Source organism: Chelonoidis abingdonii, chromosome 20, assembly GCF_003597395.2.
Source record: "Chelonoidis abingdonii isolate Lonesome George chromosome 20, CheloAbing_2.0, whole genome shotgun sequence".
Classification (NCBI taxonomy): domain Eukaryota; kingdom Metazoa; phylum Chordata; order Testudines; family Testudinidae; genus Chelonoidis; species Chelonoidis abingdonii.
Window position 1 is genome coordinate 2,397,364 of NC_133788.1, and position 24,949 is coordinate 2,422,312.

Below are 24,949 nucleotides of genomic sequence, written 5' to 3' on the forward strand. Positions count from 1 at the left end.
CCAGGAAAGAATTCTCTGTAGTAACTCAGATCCCAACCCATCTAACATCCCATCACAGACCACTGGGCATACTTACCTGCTGATAATCAAAGATCAGTTGCCAAATTAATTGCCAAAATTAGGCTATCCCATCATAGCATCCCCTCCATAAACTTATCAAGCTTAGTCTTAAAGCCAGATATGTCTTTTGCCCCAGGTTCACATTCCTGATTTGCTCTAGGCACTTGGATCTTGCACATCCCAGGTGAGTACCCTGACCACCAGCCAACAGAATCAACCTCTCTGGAGCAATAAACATGTAATTTTGTTCAATATAAAACAGGAGTCATTGAAAGAGAGTGACTCTATAGCCTAGTGGTTAGAACACTTCCCTGGGATGTGGAAGACCCAAGTCCTTGCTCCCGAGCAAGCTGTTCTGGGGTAGGGCTGGGTCTCTCTCTCCAGAAAGCCAATCCTGGACCTGAGAAACCTTCCTAATGAAAAGTTAGTCAAACCTGTACGTTTCCATGAAGTGGAATGAGTGGATGAGTCTGTGTCTCTTAGGAAGATAACTGTATGAGTACATGATCCACAGCCATCCCAAGCTAGGGATTTAGGGTTCCCAGTCCAACTCCCACTGGAGTAAATGGAAAGCCTCCCACCATCTTCAGTGCAGCTGGATCCAGCCTACAGTCTGTGAACAAGGTGGGTGAAGGCCAGGTCATTTGTACCAGGGCCTGGGAGCAACCGAGCCTTAGGGACAAGAGAGTCAATGGGCTTGTGTTCACTAGAAAATCAGGGTGTGACAGAACATGGCCCTGAACTAGTTGTGTTAACTAACATGGTGTTAAAACCAACTTTGCAGTGGATGTATTTGCCAGTGTGTTGTTTAACACAACTCCGCCAAGCAGTGCTAAAATGCCCTCATGTTATAGTGAAGACACGCAGAAGCCTATGGGGCAGATGGGAAGATCAAGGTAGGGGATTGGAAGGAAGGTTCTGTTGGAGGAAGGGGGCTGGAAGTGTGAGTTTTTTGGGGGATTGGGATTGATCTGGGGAGGAAAGGCCAGGGAATGCTGGGGAGGAGAAGTCTCCACATGGGCCCAATTGTGTGTATTTCTCTGGGCATGGGGTCCAGTTGTACCTTCCGCTCCCTAGTTACTGCATTGTCTCCAAGGTGACAAGTCAAGACTGTCGATCACTCCGCAGTTCACAAAGTCTTCAGGATAGCGGTTGACCTTGAACACATCCCTGGGCACCTCTCTAATGCGAGTGTTATCACAGAGAACCCGTGGCAATGAACTTCTGCTCAGCGCACGGCGCTGCTGTGGAGTGAAAACCCCAGGATTCTCCCACCAGAATCTACAAAGAAGCAGAAAAGCAGCAGTGTTACTACCCGTGTTTATCCTTCTTGGGAATGAATTTAGCCCTGGAGGGTCATGATTTTGTTTTGTCTCCATTGAAATGAAAAGTAGCCTTGCCTGTGAAAAGGAAATACAAATGGTGGTGTGTGAAATCTGGGACTCATTGCCGTCAGCAGCAAAACTCCCACCAGCTGCAGTTTGGCCATATTTTCAGTTGGTAGTTCAAAAAAAAAAAAAGTGTTTTTCTAATGTTAATAAATCTCCTATAGCCAAAATGCCTTCAAGATTTCTAGAGAAAGACTGTGAAGATTCTATACGGATAAGTTCTACTGAAAATGCAAAGAACTTTAGATTGCAAAGTCATGGGCTAAAAAGCTTCTGTGGGAATCACAGATGTTCTCTGGCCTGGGCTGTGCAGGAGGTCAGACTAGTTCAAGGGTTCTCAAACTGGGGGTTGAGACCCCTCAGGGGGTCACACGGTCATTACAGGGGTGGGGGTCATGAGCTGTCAGCCTCCAACCCAAACCCTGCATTTCCTCCAGCATTTATAATGGTGTTAAATATATAAAAAGAGTTTTTAATTTATAAGGGCGGAGTTGCACTCGTATAAAAGGGGTCACCAATACAAACGTTTGAGAGTCACTGAACTAGATGATCACCATGGTCCCTTCTGGCCTTAACATCTCTGAATGTATGCAAAAGTTAGGAAATCCCTGAATTAAGGTTGCCTGCACAATCTTAACTCTGCCCTCTTGTGCCTATGGGCTGTGCTCGAGACCTTAATTGAATGATCACATACTGTTTAGTCCCCAAACGACCCCTGGCTCACTCCAGTAGCAGGAGCCATGCAAACAGCATGGCAAGGATTCCTCCTCCCTCATGGAGCGTGGGGAGTGCTTAGGCAGCAGTAACCCTGAGAATCTGCTCCCCTGTACACCAGTCTCACAGAGCAAGGAGAAGAGGCAGCTCCTAGCGTGCAGCACTCCAGCCCCTTGGACTATGCCCTTCACTAGCTGTAGCATGGCCTGCAGGTGCTCACCAGCCCAATCAGACCATGGCCCCAGCTCCAACAGGAGCAAAGAGACCTCTGGGCCTGTCTGTAAAATGGACTAATGCCTCCTCACAACAGAGCAAGTTCTTGGAATACACTATTCTGTCTTCCACCCAGTGCTTGGATGGTGTGCCATGGGCTAGGCAGGGCTGCACAATGAGTTGGAAAAGATACAAATGTGGTCAAGCAGAGAAACTGCCCACCAGCACAAAAGGGGTTAAAGAAAGCCATTGGGCCTAGCTAGCCCTGCCCTGTTATACCTACAGCCAATGCCAGGCCTGGAGGGGAGAGAAAAGGAGAGAGCCTGGCTCAGTTTAGCAAAAAGGCAGGAGCTAGCCGCTTCTTACGTGAGGGAAGGAGCACAAGGCAGCCAGCACTTGTTATCACTTGTTACTTTGCCAGACCTGAACCCTGCAGGCTGAGATTCACCAGGCTTGGGCTCGGCCTCAAACTGGATTTTTCTGCTGTGTTTCAGCAAAAATGGTTTGGCTCCCCTTGAGAACAAGGGGAGGGAAAGAGGTAGTTTTGCCCACATTAGCCAATTTTTCCTGCCATTTCTTTGAAGAACTCTAGTGGTCCTAAGGGTCTGTGGCCTGGGTGTGATATTTAGCAGGCAGAACAAACACTTGTAAGTTATGGAGTTTCTAGCTCTGTGCCCATCTGTAAAATGGGGCCCATAACACCTTTCTACCTCACTGAGGTGTTGTGAAGATACATTCGTGATACTATGGTCAGTGCCCTGGAACTGCCCATGAAGAAATGACAAATTCTGTATTCAGTGCAAGGTTTGGATGATGTGAGGTGAACACGGCAGGGGCCACACACTGAACAATAAGAAGAAATATTGAACAGCTGCCTTATTCCTGGAGCGCTGTCCGTCCTGTGTTGTTGTTCCCAGAACCCCGACAACACACAATTGTGTAATTAAAAAGACTGTCAAAATGCATACGCACAAGGGTGCTAAGTAAAGATTGCAGGCATTTCCTAACATCCGAGTGTTCAACTTTGCAAACTGCATAACTTTTTTTAATGTAGTATTTTTGCATAGCATAAATTATGGTAGAATGGTGGTGACATCATTGTTAACTGCAACATTAACAGTCAAATTAAACCTGCGTTTCTAAGAAATGTTTTGAAAGTGGCAATACACGAAACAAAAATTAAAATTGACATAGTGTTTGCATTTTTCGTGTTGGTTTGAAGCAGGCTGGATTCATACACCCAGGATAATGACCACAGAAATTACCACCTTTAAAAGAGATTTAAGGGGGTGTTTCATCTTTCTTCAGAGCCCTCAACAGACCATCCATGCACCAGTGAGTGGAGCTGTCTGGCCACGTAGGGGTTAATCAACTGCCCTTCCCACTGGGGCGCCCCTTGAATAACTGTGAATGAAACTCTGGTATTGAGCCGTGGCGCTTGGACCACCAAGCAAGTCCATTGGTGAGGGAATGGAACAGCACATGACACCAACTGCTATTTGTTCTTTTGTAAATAAAATGGAAGTGGAGATTCACTTTCCAGTCAGCCTACCTGTCCCCATCTCGCAATTTCCTGAACTGAGTTCCAATGATGCAAGCCAGCAGAGGTCCCACTCTGCCATTGGGAACAAATGGCTCCGCGAGTGCCCCAATCCAGATGTCGATATTGTCTGGTGTCCCGTACAGATCCATGAACTTCCTGGCCAGCTGACGATTTCTCAGCACTGCAGAGAGTTCAGTTAAGTTGCGAGGCTGTGAGAGCCCACAGAATTGCCTCCAGGCATTATACCCTGCAGAACCAGAGCAGAGCCGTCAATACCTCCCATCTCCCTCCCATCTGTGCCAGCATCTCCCCATTGCCCTCCATTCTCCAAATGCAGCCCACTTTGCCGGTGCCCACTAGTAACATTTGCCTTGTCCGGGATTTAAAAAAATATTTCAGCAGATGTTGATGTGTCAGACACTGAATTAACGAAGTTCTGTCTTCACAAATGGGAGTGGGAGTTAAAGCTGAGTTGGAAAGTTCACTGTCCTACTAACTTTATAACTATGTGCTACTGGGAGTGAACATATCAATGAGGAATGCAGCACAGGACCTATTATCAATCCCTGTTTTCAGATGCTTGTAACTTTCTGAAGTGTCACTGGGGGAGAGGGGCTGGCTTTTCCATGAGCTAGACTGTGTCCATAAGACAAAGTCCTTGTTCAGGGGCAGTGTCTCGCTGGATGCCCCCATGGCCAGTGCTCCCTCCCTGTCTGCAGGAGGCAGTGACTCCTCCTTGTGTGCCAGCCCCATTACTCTGAGGGCTGGGGGATGTAAGCAGATGTGTAGCACCCCTTGCTCCAGTGCACCAGAGCCAAGCTTTGCAAGATGCAGGGGAGTAAAGGCTGGGTGAAAATCAAATCCTTCATTCAGGCCTTTAATCTGGACACCATCTTCGACTTGATCCTTACAGCCCGGCTATCTCTAAATTTTGCTGATTCTTTCTGTAAAACATCTCTAAGATAGGGTCATTCCAGTCCATCCACACAGCTACAGCTCGCGGCCTGGATCTCCTCATCTTGCATCTCAATTACTGCAGCAGTCTCTTCACAGGCCTTGACAAATGCAATCTTGCTCCACTCATAACAATCCAGACTACTTCTGCAAGGATAATTTTCCTAGCTCATAGCTTTAACCACGTCATTCCTCTTTAGATCCCTCCACAGTCTCCCACTCCTCTAATGCATCAAACACAAGCTGCATGTATTCATTTTTATGCCTATCATCAAGGCCTCACCTGCCTATCATCTCTCATGCACCATCTAGGTGTCAGTTCCTACCTGACTGGCCAATGGCAGGCTCCATTGCCCACTTGTTAAATTTTCAAACAAGCACCTTTGAGCTTTCTCTTATGCTGTCCCTTGCACATGGGAGAAGCTCCCTGTCAACATTCTCAAAGCTACCTCATTATTCGCCTTCAAACTCTCCTGAGAGTGAAGCCTACAAAAGCTTGCCAACAGGTAGGCTGCTGCTGTGCTGAGACCCACTGCCTGTCGTGCTGATCAATATTGTCTCGCTGTTTCCTTGTGCTTCCCCGGAGGTACGTCTGTAGCCATCTATTGTCTCATCTTGTACTTAGATTCTTGTTCTGTCTTTTTGTTCTGTGTTTGTACAGGGCCTAGCACAGTGAGGTCTTGGTCCATGACTTGGGCTCCTAGGTTCTACAGTCAAACAAATAACAATAATAATCCAAGGGTCCGAATCTGCCAAAGGATATTGTTTTGTTTTTGAAAGTTTGAGCAATTTCTACCAAATAGTGAAATCCAGATACTATTCCTGCTGGGAATAGTCTAGTCACCACAGTTTTCATGGATTCCAAGGCCAGAAGGGACCCCTGATCATCTAGTCTGACCTCTTGTACAGCACAGGCCAGAAACTTCCCCTAAAGAACTTCTTCTGAAGTAGCGTATCGTTTAAAAAATCCATCCAACCTTGATTTAAAAGTTGCTAATGATGGAAAATCCACCACAGTCCTTGGTCAAATTGCTCCAGTAGTTGATTACCATCACTGTTAAAAATCTGTGTGTTATTTCAAATCCAAATTTATATAGCTTCAGCTTCCAGACATTGGGTTTTGTTATACTTCTGTCTGCCCATTTAAACAGCCAATTATCAAATTTCTGTTCACCATGTGGTACTTACAGACTTATAAGTCAATCATTAACCTTCTCAGCATCAAGCTAAATAAATTGAGTTCCTTGACTCTCTCACTAAAAGGCAGGTTTTCCAATCCTTCAATCATTCTTATGGCTCTTCTCTGAACTTTCTCCTGTTTATCAGTGTCTTTGAATTGTGGGCACCAGCACTGTACACATTATTCCAGCAGCAGTTGCATCAGTGCCATATACAGAGGTAAAATAATCTCTCTATTACTGTTCAAGATTTCCCTGTTTATACCTCCTAGGATCTCATCAACTCTCTTGGCCATGGCATTGCAGGGGGATCTCACATTCAGCTGATTGTCCACCATGACCCACACATCTTTGTCAGAGTTTGAGACAATTACAGCAGAAAATCTCCTGGACATCTTCTCCTTGTTGGGTGCTGAGACACTGTCCTCTCCTACCCCTCTGACTTCAAGCTCAGTGTCCTATTTGATGGGATGTCCTCTGTCCCTCTCAGGGTTCTGCCCTTTGCTCATCTCCCTTCACTCCCTGGACAGCCTCACAGGACTCAGCTCTTGTCTGCATGCTGAGGGCTCACACAGCTCTACTCCATGCCTTGCCTGTCTCCTGCCTCTCTGACATCTCCCTTCTGGTGTCCTATCATCATCTTACCCTGAACACAGCCAAACCCAAACACCTTCCCTTCCCCACTGCAATCAATAGCACCCAGCCCCGCACCACAGGGGCTATTTCTGACTCCACCCTCTCCCCTGCTGCCCATCCAGGCCATTTCCAAACTCTGCTGCTTCCTCTTCAGCATCTCCAAGATCCTGTCTTTTCTTTCCTTTCCATTCCATTCCCAAACCAGAGCTCAAGTCCAGGTCCTGACTGCTGCACCAGCTCCTTTCCATTCCATTCCCAAACCAGAGCTCAAGTCCAGGTCCTGACTGCTGCACCAGCCTCCCTCTGGCCACCCAGACACACCCATTCCCTCTGGCCTATCAGAATCTAGCAATAGAGCCACCTTCTTACTTTTTTTTTAATTTGATAATTGGAGATATACCAATCTCCTAGAACTGGAAGGGACCTTGAAAGATCATCAAGTCCAGCCCCCTGCCTTCACTAACAGGACCAAGCACTGATTTTTGCCACAGATCCCTAAGTGGCCCCCGCTCAAAGATTGAACTCACAACCCTAGGCTTAGCAGGCCAATGCTCAAACCACCAAGCTATCCCTCCCCCTGCCTTCCTTCTCCATCCAACTGACCACATCCCTTAGATCTGACATCAGATTTAAGCCTCTGGCTGCCACCTCCAAGTCTCTGTACAGTTCTGCCCCTCCCTGGTTATCTTTCTTTTTCAGAGTTGCATTCCCCCCTTCTCCTCTACTCCACCAGGGTCCCTCCCCCATCTGCCCGTTTGTCATGCTCTCTGACAGCCAGTCACCTCCAGCCTTCTCCCCCAAATCCCTCCTCCCCATTTATGGACTCCTCAAGCTCGTCCAAAAGGCACCACACTATCCATATTTAAATCCCACTTAAAAGCATTTTGGTTAATGTTGATAATCAGTACAGAATCATTTTGCCTCCCTAACATCTGTCTGTCCACCCATCCTTAGCTCCTCAGGGCAGGGGCTGTCCTTCCTGGGCTGTCTGGAAAAAACCTAGGACATTCTCGGAGCAGCTGCAAACAATGCAGAAAAATCACTATTACTGCCTGTGGGATGCAATCTTATGCTTACTTACCTGGAAGACCATGATCTCTTCCACGTTGCAGGTTTAAGGATGCTAGATCCAGTCCAATTATTTCTACCTGTTCAAAAAGCCGCTCCTGGAGCTCCTCAACCATCATTTGGTTCTGTTTCATTAGTTTTGCATGGTCAACCAGCAGACCACGGAGAAGTGGGTCAATTCCACCTGCAATAAAGGTCAAGTCAGAAAGAAACAGAACAGTTTGTAATAGATTCCACCTTGTGGGCTACATTTTGTGTAACAGAAGATTAGCCCCAATGCTTTCTTTGCTCCCTAGGGGTCCCTGAGATCCTTCCCGCTCTGATGGTTGGGGAGGTCATTCCTAGTTAACAGTATGCGCCATGTTCCCCCTAAGGAACCAGAGTAGTTTATAAGAATGTCTGCAGATGCAGAGGCCTGTTGTCCGATAACAATTTGAACCGCTCAAAGGAAGCCAAGCAGTTTTAGTAAACAAACTGAACAGGAAGAACCAGGAAGCCTTCTCCTTCAGGAAAAATGGATCTTTGTGTTTTTACCTCACAGCAATAAAACAAGAGCTGGAAAAGGCCTCACAGGTAGAGCTGGCTGGGCAATGTGTGTTTTGTTCCTGGGGAAAATTTCATTGAAATTTGTCTTCAAAAGTTTTTAGGTTTTCATCAAAAACTTGAAAATCAAAATTTTGGGACCAACAGTGGCAAAAAGTGAAAAATACCTGGTTTTCAGCTGAAATGTTGGGGGGTTCAAGTTTTCCACAAGAATCCAAAATGATGTTCAAAGTGGGCAGTTGCTGTGGAAAGTTCCATTTTGACAAAAAAAGCCCCCATCCATTGAAGAAAAATGTTTCAAATGAAATATTTCACCAAGCTCTACTTGCTCCTTTCTAGGCCCTCCTCATAAAGAAGGGCTTTGTTTTACAGTTCCTTTTGTTCTGTCTAATTTTAAAATGTCCTCCCCAATGGTTTTGTAATCCCCTGGCTTCCACTGGAAGAGTTGGCCAGCCTTGAATTCCTTACTTTCAGGAACATTTTCCTGAAATTCAGCTTAATTTTTCCTTTTCTTAGCTTTACATCATTACTCTTAATTACACCTCCTGAAACACACTGGACAATCCTTCTGTCGGTGATGTAATGCAGTGCTAAACTGTGTTATACTGTTCCCAATTTGATATGAACAAAGCTGGAGCAGTAGTTCTGAGTTGTCTTCCCATCAGGATTTGGGCTGGACTATATCCAATAGCCATGACTGGTGCTGATGTGTAACTCAGAAGGGCAAGGAATGGATTTGCTTGGCTGTCTGCCTAGAGCTCTCTCAACCTCTCCATTCGCTTGTGGGTGATGTGGGCTGCTAGCAATGCGATTTTGATATTCAGGATAGTTTGAGTTCAGGGCTGTTGGTCAGAAGCTGTTGTTTAATTTCTAAAAAGCTACATGATTCTTATAATGCTGAGTCTATAGAGGTGACTCAGGCTAGAGCCACTAAGGGACTTAGGCCCTGAATTTCCACGCCATAAGCTTGAGTCCAACATTTAGGCAGCACAGAGATTCTCCACAACTCTGTAGACCCTCAATTCCATAGCTACCAACATTTCCACCACTGGGCATGCACAGAGCCTCCGAGATCCTGATGCCACCAAGCTGCTCAGCACCCTAGCGCACACCTAAGTCCCAACAGGATTTATCAGCAAGGTGTTCCCCTACCAGGCTTGGTCCCATTTGGGTCCTGTGCAGAAGACAGTCAGCAATAAGGAGAATGGGAAAGAGACTGGCCGAAGTGCATGCTCCCCAGTAGGCAGGCGAGGGGAAGAGCTGTTTCCAAATCCCCCCTTGGCTTGATTTGGCACAAGGACTTGAACTCAGCTCTTCTATATCCCAGGTAAGAGCTCTAGCTACCAGGCTATTGGTTAATCTGAGGGTGGCGATGTCCCAGTCACTCCAGTTGAAGCTGTTCCGTTTGGTATTAAACAATTCATTGGGCCAGAGACAGCAAGCTAGTGATGTTGGCTTTATGGCCTGGTGGCTAGGGCCTGTATCTATCATGTAAAAGAGCCATGTTCAAGCTCTTGCTCAAATGACTATTTACTTCTTCACAAGTAGTGAGTTCACCCATGTCATACTGTGGCTAATTTGGTTTAAGCTTCTGAGGAATGAGTCAGATTCAGTTCACAGTAAATTGAGAGGTAGGTCAGTCAATTCTAAAGTGGCTGCACTCTGTCCCATTGTATCTATATCCAGTTAGCATGAAATACATATAAAATGAAAGTGTTACAACTAAATGTGAGTGAAAGGAGCTATAGAATTGTGTATTTTTAAAATATAGCAGAATGCTGTTGATAAGATCAGGTAGTCTTCGGGGCGGGGGGCGGGGAATCTCCTGTTTGAGATATTTGTTCATAATCTAGATAAGGCACTTTGTTTTCAGTTTGTACTGATTTTTTATTGAAAATTTCCTGGATTTTACAATTTTTGCTTTTTATTGATTGTCACCAATTTTTTTTTACCATCACTAGGAGCCAGATTCCTAAAGGTAGGTAGGTGCCATCTAAAGACACAGATAGGAGTCCAATGGGATTTTCTCAATGGGCACTTAGGTGCTTTGGGAAATCCTACAAGGCACTAGCTGCATCTTTAGATACCTAAAGACCTTTGAAAATCTGGCCCTAGGCCTCTGCATCTCAGTCTCTGGAGCTGTAAAATGGAGATAACTCCCACCTCTGGAGGTCATGAGACTTATTTCATGTCTGGAAAGTGCTTTTGGGTCCCTGATTAAAGGCATATTTAATATGAAAACAGTACATTGTATACATTTTATAAACTAAGCAGGCTATCACCAAAAGCACCATTTAAAAATGGTGGCTTATTAGTATTCATAGAACAGTTATTAAAAGTTATGTTGAATTGTAGCCGGGAATTATATCTACACTGATAAGAGGCAGAACATTCAAAGTAGAAGATTAAACTAGCCCTGCAGCAGAAGTTAGACACAATTTAGCCTCAGCTCAGGTTCCAGGTCTTTAAAGATACAATTATCAGCAAATTTCTTTGCTGATGCCCACTGCTAGTTTTTGCAAATAATTTCATAGTTTAAGTGGCATTGCAAGGTTTCATTTATTCAGTATAATGAAAGCTACTGGCAGCTTTTAAAATCTTTCCTAGAGTCCTAGAGCAGTGGGTCTCAAACTTTTTTACTAGAGACCCCTTTCACATTGCAAGCCTCTGAGTGCGACTCCCCCCCCGAATAAATTAAACACACTTTTAAATATATTTAACACCATTATAAATGCTGGCAGCAAAGCGGGGTTTGGGGCGGCGGTTGACAGCTCAAGACCCCCCTATAATGACCTTGTGATACATTGAGGGGTCCTAGAGAGACAAGGTGGGTTAGGAAATATCTTTTATTGGACAAACTTCTGTTGGTGAGAGAGACAAGCTTTCGAGCTACACAGAGCTCTTCTTCGGGTAGAGCACTCAAAACCTTGTCTCTCTCACCAACAGAAGTTGGTCAAACAAAAGATAATCGCTCATCCACCTTGTCTCGCTAATATCCTGGGACTGAAATGGCTATAAAAACACTGCATACTAGAGTCCTAGAGCGGTTTTTGCTGTTCTTTATTAACATCCTTCAGTTTGCTTGTTTTCTTCTGGTGCCCAGAGCTGAATGCAGCATTCTAAGTGTAGTCACAACCGAACAGGGACTCTTACCCTCTTGTTCCATGAACTGTTCCATCTGCACATGCAGATCAAACTTGCACTGGCTATTCATGGTGCCATGTTTAGATTGAAGCTGTCCATTGTTTGTCCATTTTAGAGTTTCTACCATTCCCATCACCATAGTAACTTAGTACCTTCCAAGTTAATTAGATTAGCATTGTGAGGTCCCTACTGGACTTCACAGAGTCATTGGCTCATCTCCCTTTCCTGGCTATGAGAAGCTCTAGCTGTGGGGACGGAGATTGTAAATGTCATTCTGGAAAACCTCTATCAAAGAATAAAGTCTTGCAGCCCCAAGTCTATAAGAGGGCTATAATATATATAGTCCTCTATAATAATAATAATCTCTAATAATAATTAGGGCTGTCAAAGGATTAAAAAATGGATTGCAATTAATCATGAGATTAAAAAAAGTTGTGATTAATCACAGTTTTAATTGCATTGTTAAATAATAACAGAATACTATTAAATAAATAGTTTAAATAAATAGAAAATACTATTAAATAAATAGTTTGATGTTTTCTACATTTTCAAATATATTGATTTCCATTACAACACAAAATGATCATTTTTATTACAAATATTTGCACTATAAAATTATAAACAAAATAAATGTACTTTTATGAGGTGAATTGAAAAATACTAATCTCTTTATCGTGAAAGTGCAACTTAGACATGTAGAATTATTATTTTTTTACATAACTGCATTCAGAAATAAAACAATGTAAAACTTTAGAGCCTACAAATCCACTGAGTCTCACTTCGTGTTCGGCCAATCAGTAAGACAAACAAGTTTGTTAACATTTATGGGAGATAACTTTTACTTACAATGTCACCTGAAAGTGAGAACAGGCATTTGCATGACACTGTTTTATCCAGCATTGCAAGATATTTACATAGACTCATAGGTCAGAAGGGACCAATATGATCATCTAGTCTGACCTCCTGCACAAAGCAGGCCACAGAACCCTACCCATCCACTTCTATAACAAACTCCTAACCTATGTCCGAGTTATTGAAGACCTCAAGCTGCAGAGAGTCCACCAGCAAGTGACCCATGCCCCACGCTGCAGAGGAAGGCGAAAAACCTCCAGGTATGCTAAACATTCTCATGCCCCTTCATGCTTCGACCACCATTCCAGAGGATGTGCTTCCATGTGGATGACGGGTTCTGTTTAATAATGATTCAAAGAAGTGCAGACCAATGCATGCATGGGGCACGGGGATAGCTCAGTGGTTTGAGCATTGGCCTGCTAAACCCAATTAAATCCTTGAGGGGGCAACTTAGGGATCTGGGGCAAAAATTGGTCCTGCTAGTGAAGGCAGGGGCTGAACTCAATGACCTTTCACGCTCCCTTCCAGTTCTAGGAGATTGGTATATCTCTAATAATTATTATTATTAAAAGGTTGGTTTTCTCTTTTGGCAGTTCAGGTTCTGTAGCCTCCACATTGAAGTGTTGCTCTTTTTAAGACTTCTGAGCGCATATTCCATACTTCGTCCCTCTCAGATTTTGGAAGGTACTTCAGATTCTTAAACCTTGGGTTGAGTGCTGTAACTATATTTAGAAATCTCTTATTGGTACCTTCTTTGCGCTGTGTCAAATCTGCAGTGAAAGTGTTCTTAAACTGAACAACATATGCTGGGTTATCATCAGAGAATGCCATAACACAAAATATATAGCAGAATGTGAGTAAAACCATAGAGCAGGAGACATACAATTCTCCCACAAGGAGTTCAGTCACAAAACCAGCAGGGCTCAAGTGGTGTTTCTAGCTTTTTCAGTTTTTTTAATCCTTACCTGTCAGCACTTTTGAAGAGCTAATGTGGCTGTGATAGTGACTTTATTTCAAAGCTGATGTAACACTGACAGACCCCGGTTGTCAGTGGACGGGATCGAACTAGGGACTTAGTACATGAGCCTCTACCACATCAGCTAAAAGCCAACTGCCTGTTAGCTAAGGCTGTAGAGCAGACCCATTTTATTTCTCTCTCTAAGTGCTCTCAGTGCTACTAGATGGGACAGAACACCACACCAGAAGGTGTTTGGGTAACATATTTCCCCTAGCTGAGGAAGCACATCCCACGTTCAGAGTTTTCCCAGTTGAAATCCCAGATGAGCCCCCACTTGTAATGCTGACAGACCCTGGTTGTCAGTGGGCAGGACTGAACTAGGGACCTCTGGAGCATAGTGCATGAGTCTCTAAGGCATGAGAGAAAAAGCCAACTGGCTATTAGCCAAGGCTGCAGAACAGACTCATTTTATGTCTCTCTCCAAGCGGTCTCGGTGCCACTAAATGGGACAGAACACCACACCCAGAAGGTGTGTGGGTTACACAGACACTCAATCATACCCAATGTGGAATTCCATCTGGTTGAAATATCTGGTACAAGAGGTTCTTGTTTCTGTTCATTTGCAGCTTGTTATATTCCTAGCTCTGTACTGTTAGATGGACTGTGTTTGAAATGGCTCACAAATTTTCTACATTTTGCCAGCACGTTTTCAAAACCACCATCACTGAGCACTACTGTAATTGATTGCTGCAGACCATGAGCGATGCATGTCATATGTTCAAAAGGCAAATGACTATCTGCTGCTATCATATTATGTGCATTGTCAGTACAAAATTGTTGTAATCTTTTCTTGAATATTTCATTTTTTCGCAACATCCAAGAAGTGCTCTGCACATGCTTCAACATGTCTCTCTTCAGTATGTGTTACTGTTAAAGCAAAGGACTGCAGTGTCCATGCAGCATCAATCAGCTGTGCTGTGATTCCAAGATAGCTGTGATTGCACAGGGATGTCCAGTGATCACCAGTCAAAGCAACAGTTAGTGCATTTTTCAGAAGCTCCAACTCTGTAGTCTTCTCGTTGTGATAGAGGTCATGTATTTGTGATGCAATAGCTCCTCAGGAGGGCAAGGTGTATGATTGGAAGATGCAATTTGAATAATATCTTTTAGCCTTCTGTGGTTTACAATATTGAGCAGTCTGCAGTCCATAGAGATCCACTTTGCAATAGCATTGGTTACGCTGTTGTACTTTGTTTGATCCAGGGGCTTATCGCAATCCTGAATCTCTTCAAGCATACTCGGTCATGGCTGGCAGGATTCATTTGCTGTCAGTAGGTTATCTGTAGCACAAGAACTTGAGGTGAAAGCATGTTTAGTGTGCACGAGATACTGAAGACTTGAAGTACTTCAATGGTATTGGACCTCAGCCTTGCAATAACTGCAGATGAGCGTCTTTTTATCCAGAGAACCATCCAGAAACTTTTTAAAAATAAAGACCCATTCAAAAGACCTGAACTTTTGCTGCTTTGCGCCATTAAATTTTTCTGATATTTAATCACTCTAGATCATGAAAATACCATAGAACTGTGCCAATGTTGGCCAAGTGATGAAGTACAGTAAGTGAAGAGGGGCAAAAGAGAAGTGTGTGATTAATACTCCTGAAAAATAATGTGTTAATTTATTTTACGTTAATCGCTTGTATTAACTGCAATTAATTGATAGCCCTAAAAAATAATAATTCTACATTTGTAAGTTGCACTTTAGCAATAAAGAGATTGCACTACAGTACTTTTGTGAGGTGAATTGAAAAACACTATTTCTTTTATCCTTTTACAGTGCAAATATTTGTAACCAAAAATAATTATGTAAAGTGAGCACTGTACACTTTGTATTCTGTGTGGTGACTGAAATCAATATATCTGAAAATATAGAAAAATGTTAAATGTATTTATAATAAATTTCATTTGGTATTCTATAATTGTATAGTAGTGTGATTAAAACTGCAATTAATTGTGATTATTTTTTAATCTAATTTGTTTTGTGTTAAAAGCTTGAGTCAACTGTGATTAATTGCCAGCCCTAATAATAATCTGTACAAATAATCTATAATAAATAATAGATAATACTTAGTCCTGCCAAAAGTGCAGGGGACTGGACTAGATGACCTCTCAAGATCCTTCCAGTCCTACGATTCTGTGATTCTCTCCATTTGCCCAAATAATTACACTTTGATGAAAATTGCTTATTGGCTGGAATTGAAGAAATGATTTATTAACTGAAAACATGTCCTGATGCATAGAAACAAATGATCAGATGTCACGAGCTTTAGGTTCTGATTCAGGAATGTACTTAAGCATGTGGTTAACTTGAAGCATGTGCTTAAGTCCCAGTGAACTCATCTGCTTAAGTACATTGTTGAATCTCTACCTTGCTGGCAAAGCAGGATTGCAGTCAGGGCCTGGCAAAGCATGCTTACCTTCCATTACAACCCTCCAGGAAGCACAGAATGTGAGGTGAAGAGGCACCTGGAAATGTGGACTCAAAGGTTGGAAATGTTCATCTAAACGGCTCACAAAAGGCTGTATTGAACTATGACCAAACCGAAAAGCCAAGGAGAATACATTTGCCACAGTGGGATCCACAGACTCATCATAGCCCCTGTAGCATGGTATTTCCTTCTCAGTCTCATCTCCAAACAGAAGTGGCAAGTAGTCTCTGTATGTTATTACCTGGAAGGGAACACAGACTGAGTTAGAAGCTCATATTTGCTCTTTCTAAAGGAAAAATTGATCACTTTCTAGCATTATCAATAGGATTGGTCAAAAATTCTGTGTCAAAATGCAAGACATTAATGAAACAGCCAGGAAAGTTAAAGACAGCAAGCAGGAAATTTTAAATATAGGAGGCACAAAAACAATTCTAGCAATGGCTCTGTTCTGTTACTAGATGTTGATGGCAAAATTGTCCGTAATGATGTAGAAGAGGCAGAAGTCTTCAATAAATATTTATGTTCTATGTTTTGAAAGGAGCAGGAGGATGCATTCATAGCTTACAGTGATAATTAAATCCTTTCTATTCTGATAGTAAATAGGGAGCATACTAAACAGCAACGGCTGAAGTTAAACATTTTAAATCTGAAGGACTAGAAAACTGTCCCTCAAGAGAATTAAAAGAATTAGCCGTGGAACTCTCTGAGCCACTGATGTTGATGTTCCAGAGGACCAGAGAAAAGCCAATGTGCCGATATTAAAAGGGTGGACTAGGAAGGCCCAGCTACCTGAGGGGCTTCGATAGTGCCTGTGCCTTGTGTGGGCCTCTGCACAGGGCTGAACTTCACTCACGTCTAGACTACACACCGTATCGGCGCGTTACAATCGATTGCTCGGGGATCGATATATCGCGTCTGATCTAGATGGGATATATCGATCCCTGAGCGCACTTAGATCAATTCCGGAACTCCACCAAGACGAACGGATTTCCGGATTCGACATGGTGAGCCGCGGACATCGATCCCGTGCGGTGAAGACGGGTGAGTAAATCGATTTTAGATATTCGATTTCAGCTACGCTATTCTCATAGCTGAAATTGCGTATCTAAAATCGATTTTATCTTGTCGTGTAGACCTGGCCTCACAGACAGCATAGCTGAGATATGAACTTTCCTCCCCAGCCGGAGCTCCTTATCCCGTAAAGCTCCCCAAGAGTATGCCTCAGTAAGAGATTAAAGTCAAGGATCTCCATGGTAGCATTCTTTTAGGGGGGCAACAAACTTGTGGAGAAGGGTGTTTCAATGGATATAGTGTACTTGGACTTTCAGAAAGCCTTTGACAAGGTCTCTCTCCAAAAGTTCTTAAGCAAAGTAAGTATAAGTATGGGATAAGAGAGAAGGTCCCTTCATGGATCAGTAAGTGCTTAAAAACACAGGAAACAAAGGACAGGAATAAATGGTCACTTTTCAGAATGGAGAGAGGTAAATAGCGGTGTCCCCCAGGGCTCTGTTCTGGGACCAGTGCTGTTTAACATATTCATAAATAACCTGGAAAAGAGCTAAACAATGAGGTGGCGAAGTTTGTAGATGATACAAAATTACTCGAGATAATTATGTCCAAAGCATAATGTGAGGCATTACAAAAGGATCTCACAGAATTGGGTGACTGGGCAACAAAACTGCAGATGAAATTCAGTGTTGATAAGTACAGAGAAATGTCTATTAGAAAACATAATCCCATTAGACCAAAATGATGCAATCTAATTTAGCTGTTACCACTCAGGAATGAGATCTTGGAGTCAACCCGAAGTAGATGGCCTTGAAGGATGACGGAGGGGGACTACAAGTGCAGTTACCCCAAAACCTGTTCCTCTCTTTCTTATCACTCTTCAGTACTGTTCCTGAAGGAGGTAGATTCTTGATACTTTTGGCAGGCAGAGGTTTTTACACTGTTTTCTTGGACAGTTTAGGAGAAAGTGAATATGGATTTTGCTCTTTCCTCATCTCCCTTTTTAGAAGGGTAGACATGAGAAGATTTAGGTGATATTTGAATCCACACAGGCCATGTGCTCCCATGTTCAAAGGCACCATAAATCGCCTGGCAGGGTAACCCTGCACCCTTGGAGCCAGGAAAGCCTCAGGAGGAAAGGCTGCTTTCAGACCACATGTAATAGGGAAATCATAGAAGATTAGGGTTGGAAGAGAGACCTCAGGAGGTCATCTAGTTCAACCCCCTGCTCAAAGCAGGACCAACCCCAATTAAATCATCCCAGCAAGGGCTTTGTCAAGCCTGACCTTAAAAACCTCTAAGGATGGAGATTCCACCACCTCCCTAGGTAACCCATTCCAGTGCTTCACCACCATCCTAGTGAAATAGTTTTTCATAACATCCAGCCTAGACCTCCCCCACTACAACTTGAGACTATTGCTCCTTGTTCTGTCATCTGTCACCACTGAGAACAACTGAGCTCCATCATCTTTGGAACCCTCCCTTCAGGTAGTTGAAGGCTACTATCAAATCTCCCCTTACTCTTCTCTTCTGCAGATTAAATAAGCCCAGTTTCCTCAGCCTCTCCTCATAAATCACGTGCCTCAACCCTCTAATCATTTTCATTGCCTTCTGCTGGACTCCCCCCAATTTATCCACATCCTTTCTGTAGTGAGGGGCCCAAAACTGGATGCAATACTCCAGGTGTGGCCTCACCAGTGCCGAACAGAGGGGAATAATCACTTCCCTCAATCTGCTAGCAATGCTCCTACCAGTGCAGCCCAATATGCCATTAGCCTTCTTGACAACAAGGGGACACTGCTGACTCATATCCAGCTTCTCATCCACTGTAATCCCCAGGTCCTTTTCTGCAGAACTGATGCTTAGCCAGTCGGTCCCTAGTCTGTAGCAGTGCATGGGATTCTTCTGTCCTAAGTGCAGGACTTTGCACTTGTCCTTATTGAACTTCATCACATTTCTTTTGGCCAAATACTCCAATTTGTCTAGGCCACTATTGATCCTATCCCTACCCTCCAGCGTATCTACCCCTCCCCCCAGTTTAGTGTCATCCACAAACTTGCTGAGGGTGCAATTCATCCAATCATCCAGTTCATTAATGAAGATGTTGAACAAAACCAGCCCCAGAACTGACCCCTGGGGCACTCCGCTTGATACCAGCTGCCAACTAGACATCGAGCTGTTGATCACTACCCATTGAGCCCAATGATCTAGCCAGATTTCTATCCACCTTATAGTCCTTTCATCCAGCCCATACTTCTTTAACTTGCTGGCAAGAATACTGTGGGATACCATAACAAACGCTTTGCTAAAGTCAAGGTATATTACGTCCACTGCTTTCCCCATATCCACAGATCCAATTATCTCATCATAGGAGGCAATCAGGTTGGTCTGGCATGACTTGCCCTCGGTGAATCCATGTGGACTGTTCCCGAACACCTTCCTCTGCTCCAAGTGCTTCAAAATGGATTCCTTGAGGACCTGCTCCATGATTTTGCTGGGGACTGAGGTGAGGCTGTAATTACCCAGATTCTCTTTCTTCCCTTTTTAAAAAATGGGCACTATATTTGCCTTTTTCCTGTCATCCGGGACCACCCCTGATTGCCACAAGTTTTAAAAGATAATGGCCAATGGCTCTGCGATCACATCCGCCAACTCCTTCAGCACCCTTGGATACATTGCATCTGGCCTCATGGACTTGTGCTCATCCAGCTTTTCTAAATAGTCTTTAACCTGTTCTTTCACCACTGAGGTCTGCTCACCTCCTCCCCATACTGCACTGCCCAGTGCAGCAGTCTGGGAGCTGACCTTGTCTGTGAAGACTGAGGCAAAAAAAGCATTGAGTACTCAGCTATTTCCACATCATCTGTCATAAGGTTGCCTCCCCCATTCAGTAACGGGCCCACACTTTCCCTGATCTTCATCTTGTTGCTAACATACCTGTAGAAACCCTTCTTGTTACTCTTCAAATCCTTTGTTATCTGCAACTCCAATTGTGCTTTGGCCTTCCTGATTACACCCTGCATGCTGAAGAAATATTTTTAAACTCCTCCTGAGTCATCTGTCCAAATTTCCACTTATTGTAAGCTTGCTTTTTGTGTTTAAGCTACCCGAATATTTCCGTGTTAAGCCAAGCTGGTGGCCTGCCATATTTGCTATTCTTTCTGCACATCAGGATGGTTTATTCCTGCACCCTGAATAAGAATTCTTTAAAATAAATGAAAGATGATTAAAAGAGAGACCAGGAAAGCACAACAACAGGGACTTTTGATGCAGACATCTCATTGTGATGAGGAAGGGACTTGTGGATCTGAGATACTGAGGGGAGAGCCCTAGATACGGTGGTTCCAGGCACATTCCATGCAGCTCTCACAGCTTCTAAGATCTGTGAGTCTGATGCAGGAGCCTTAGAAGATGGATATGCCTCTAGACAAGGCATGTTGTCCAGAGCTGCAGCGTCAGAGTCCTTCAAGGGCAAACAATTCTGCCTTAGTGACACAGGTGACTCTGTTGTTAATTCACAATACTTAGTACCAGCACAGGATGATGGAGTTCAGAATTCTCCCTGCTTCTCTGAAGGTGGATTGGACATCTCTCAGCTCCTGGGCACCAAAGGCTGAGCAGAGAACAACTTCTGCTGGGGCACGATGATCATAAGTCTTCACCTTGCTGGCTTTTTGCATGGTGCAAGATGAGCTGGGGGGCACAGTTCATAGATTCCAAGGGCAGAAGGAATCATTGTGATAATCTCATCTGACCTTCTATATAGCACAGGCCATAGAATTTCTCCAAAATAATCCTAGAGCAAATATTTTAGAAAAACATCAATCTTGATTTTAAAATTGCCAGAGCTGGAGAATCCACCATGATCCTTGGGAAGTTGTTCCAATGGTTAATTCCTCTCCTCATCAACATTTTACGCCTTATTTCCAGGCTGAATTTGTCTAACTTCAACTTCCAGCCTTTGGTCTGTTACACCTTTCTCTGCTAGATTGAAGAGCCCATTAGCAAGTATTTAATCCCCAGGCAGATACTTATAGAACTGTGATGAAATGAGCCCGTAACCTAGAGTTTTGGAGTAGGCACTTCACCAGTGTTCTCAGCCACTTATATTCTGAGGCATTGCAGACATTTTGTTACTGCATGAGGTGCTGTGTTTGCAGATGGCCATGTTAAGGACCAAAAATTAACTCCTTAGGTTTCCTTTTGTTATTGTCACAGTTTTAGGGTTACTGCACCTGTATTCCCCACTCCTAGGTAAAGTTTCAGGCTTCCAGTTGTCATGTTCCTTGGAAAGAGACCTACATCTCTGGGGTTTTAAGGCTACACAGCCTCCTGCCACCCACCGTGATATCCAACCTGGGCTGTGCTTTCTCTCTAAGCACAATAACTGGCACGAGCCAGTAGTTACCAACTCCCACACCACTCTTTCTCAGCAGAGTACATTTATTCTTAGGCTAAAAGGATTACAGAGACAACATATAAAAACAATTAAAGTTCTTACACCCAAACTAAACATGTCAGAAATCACCCAGCTTCTACATGGGGAGTCTGGTAGGCTAACATCTCTTCCAACCTTGCAGCCGGCGGTGGGGTCCTCTTAGAATCTAAGGTCCTGTCTGTCTGCTGAATCAAAATGAGGACCCCGAGCATGTTTAAACTCAACCATTCTATAGCCCAAGTTCTTTTCCTGTCTCTGGGAAACCCAGTCTGAGCCAAGAAATGCAATCCACCCATGGAGTTGTCTTAGCAACTCATGTTAATCATCCCTCACTGTTTTTAATTCCTGGAGGAGCTGTGATAACTACCCCCAAAGGAGCAGAACACAATCACACTGAAACTATTCATAGATTGATTGCATCAGTCCCCAAAGATACCGCATGTGGTTTCAATATCTGACACAGTAATTATTTCCATTTGTACAACACTAAGCCACTAAAACTGAGCTGTGAATGATAAGGCAGAGGCGACTTGCAGCACAGAGGGTGCCTAAAACATTTAGATCTGCAGGCTGCTGCACGCATAGCCCCAGTGGCTACAGGGCTAAGTGAGCTTGGTGTGTAGGAACCTGCACAGGCAATTCTGGAGGGAAAAAAATCATGTCTAAATCTGAGCAAGAAATGTTTTAATCACAAGTGAATGGCAGCAAAAACGATATTGCGGTTAATACCTGGGTCATGGCACCTATGATTTTTCGGGCCTCCTGGTAGAGTTTTTCTCCATCCCAGTGTGGATTTAATTTCTTCAACTCGGTAGCCAAGCGATTGTGCTCCCGCACAAAGAGTGTGTGTATAGCTGTAAGTCCCAGATTTTCAGTTGCTCGTGCATCACCTAAATTATAAAAATGCAGTATAATTGTATATTTTATTCAGCTGAGGAACTGTTTTTAACTTGCTATATTAGACTCTTGCATTGTAAGGTGAGCTGCACTTCCAAGAACAGGGCTAGGAAATTAATATTATTTTGGCCATGTTAAAATGTTCTTACAACTGTTTTGTTGAGGATCTCAGGCACCTCTGTGCTGTGGGGCAGGGACTGGAAATTTGGCCCTATGCAGGGGTTCTCGCAATACATTTTTTGGTGGCCTCAGAGTACGGCCATCAGCTCTAGCTGGAGGCCTCACTGACACTTTTTCCCTAAAATTATTTATTTTTCCTAAAGTTAATAAAGTAATATGCACATATATACATCCAAATCATTGTAACTTATTAATGTAAGGTCTTAGGGTTTTTGTTTTGTTTTGTTTTTGCAAACTCAATAATAAAAATAATGCACAATTATCTCTATTCTTGACTGGACGTAACAAAATAGAAACACAAATAAGATGCTTTGCATGTTCTTGTCTTTTTTATTATTCTTTTGCATTTTGGGTAAAAGTGGTTGTCTGTACAACAATTCTGAAGTAAATTTAAAAATGCTTTGACACAATAGAAGTCCAAATAATAATGAACAGGGCTGGTGCTTCCATTTAGGTGACCTAGGTGGTCGCCTAGGGCACCAGGATTTGGGGGGGCGGCATTTTGCCGCTCTCGAGGGCAATTCGGCGGCAGGGGGTCCCCACCCGCTGCTCCCCACCCCACCCCCAACCTGCCACTCGCTTCCTCACTCCTCCGCCAACTCCCTCCGCCACTAACCTCACAGCTCACCTCTTCATCCCCTGCCCACCCGCTGTTCCCCTCCCCACCCGCCCACCCCTACCTGCCACTCGCCTCCTCACTCCCCAGCTTGCAGCACACACCACGTCTCTGCCCTCACTATCCTGTGCTGGCTCGCTGTTGCTCCTATTTCCCACATCCCCCACCACTCACCACATGCTCCTACCCCTGCACCCCGCTCCCCACCAGGTCACTCAACCTGCCGTCGCTTCTCACTCCCCCACCGTCCCCCCCAAACCTAGCTCACCGCTCGTCTCTTCACCCCTGTCCCACCCTAGCTGCTCCCACCCCCTCTTGCGCTCGCATTCCTATCCCTCGCCAGCCCCCCGACCATTCCCTACCGCTCGCCTCTCCCCCTGCCACTTGCTGCTCGCCTCCCCACCCCCCACCAGCCGCTCGCTTCCTCACTCCCTCACCAGTCTCCCCACAACTCAGCTCACCGCTCACCTCTTCACCCCCTGCCCACCCGCTGCTCCCCACCCCGCACCTGCCACTCGCTTCCTCACTCCCCTGCCAGCCCCCCCACCATTCACCTCACCGCTCGCCTCCTCACCCCCTGCCCACTTGCTGCTCGCCTCCCCACCCCCCACCAGCCGCTCGCTTCCTCACTACCTTGCCAGCCCCTCCCCAAACACTCACCTCACCACTCACCTCCTCACTCCCCCACTGAGGGATAGGTACCTTTGCCTACAGCCCTAAGTTCTAACCTCACTTCTCCTATTAACTGGTATTAATTATTTTATGCACTTCATAATTCTTATTACTAAGCAAAGACTCAGGTGTCAGACCTCCCCTTTTACAGAAAAAGGAACAGACATTTCATAACCTCATCCTCACAGAGCTGGGAACAGAACCCAAGTTTCTCATCCACTCGAGTCTCATCCTCTAAGCCCCATTACTTCTTAGAAAGAATTTGCCAAATCCATGAGCGTGCGTGAAGTGGACTGTTTCTGCATATCTAGTCCATTGCTTTAGAGAAAAATGGCTTACTATTGTTTCCACATACTGCAGTCACTCTTCCATGTCACTGGTACTGCTCTATGCTGAAGTGCAAAAAGTTCCAGACCCTGGAACAAACCCTGCTGTTGATCATGCAAGAGAAGGGGCGTTACAGTTCTTTTGTTTGTCTGGTTATTAAAACAAACTAGGAAATTACAAAAAGTGATTGAAAAGCCAAAAAAAAAAAATTCATGGTTAATTCCATGAGAAAAATGACCATTTGAAATTTTTTCACCAAAAAATGATGGCTTTTCTGTGGGAATTTTTCTTTTGAGTAGAACTTTTCATTTAGTTTAGTAATGACATTTTAAAATGAAAAAAAATGTTTTGGGCTTAAAAGATTTCACTTTCCATTTTCAGTGTGATTTTCATGGTTCCCCCATTTTTTCTTACACAACACTTTTACACAATAGTTTCTGATGTCTCATTATATTTGTCTCAAGCACTGCTAAGTTTCTCTGCAGCTCACTTCAGAAAATTAATTGTGCACCAGTCACATGACTTACCTGCTTTAAAACAGGGGATATTCATGGTCTTGTTTGTGAATAAACAGAGGCTTTGGGATTTGTTCTCAAAGGGCAGTAACCCCAGCCCTGCATCAGTAAAATTTTGGTTCAGCGCCATCAAACCCAGCTGGTTTGTCTGATTCCTAATACTATTAGCTAAAGGTACTTCACTGCCATACACCATGCTGGCATCCAAGAATGAGGTAATCGCATTGATCTGCTCTCGCATAAATGTTCTGGGATTGCACACTGGAGCTGTACGGACGAATGGCATACAAGTATTTGGGTCCTTAATTCGTGGATCATTAGGGGGAATCTGTAGAAAACAAAAAGACAATTACTCCCAATTTAAAGTGTCAATGTGTTGATAAAGATTGGATTTTTTAAAAAGATATTCCCTAGTTCAAATGGAATTATTCTAGGGAAGATCTATGCCCTATGTTATATAGGAGGTCAGACTAGATGATCACAATATCCCCTGGCCTTAGAATCTATAAATGTTCCAAATGCATTCAGAGAATCATAGAATATCAGAGTAAGAAGGG

General features: G+C 44.0%; 1 protein-coding gene and 1 pseudogene across 1 annotated transcript in view; both read right to left on the reverse strand.

Moving 5' to 3' along the window:
* Nucleotides 1-1,036: 1,036 nt before the first annotated feature.
* Nucleotides 1,037-24,949, reverse strand: part of LOC116818741 (myeloperoxidase-like) — a 46,748-nt gene continuing 22,835 nt past the window's right edge. The window contains exons 7-12 of the mRNA XM_075059527.1: nt 24,405-24,720; nt 21,915-22,075; nt 15,728-15,980; nt 7,768-7,938; nt 3,928-4,165; nt 1,037-1,341 (exon numbers count right to left, since the gene is read on the reverse strand). Of these exons, the coding sequence (XP_074915628.1) occupies nt 1,134-1,341; nt 3,928-4,165; nt 7,768-7,938; nt 15,728-15,980; nt 21,915-22,075; nt 24,405-24,720 (1,347 nt within the window). The 3' untranslated portion in view covers nt 1,037-1,133. The remainder of the gene's footprint in view (nt 1,342-3,927; nt 4,166-7,767; nt 7,939-15,727; nt 15,981-21,914; nt 22,076-24,404; nt 24,721-24,949) is intronic.
* On the reverse strand, nt 12,217-14,786 carry LOC142045784 (E3 SUMO-protein ligase ZBED1-like; annotated as a pseudogene).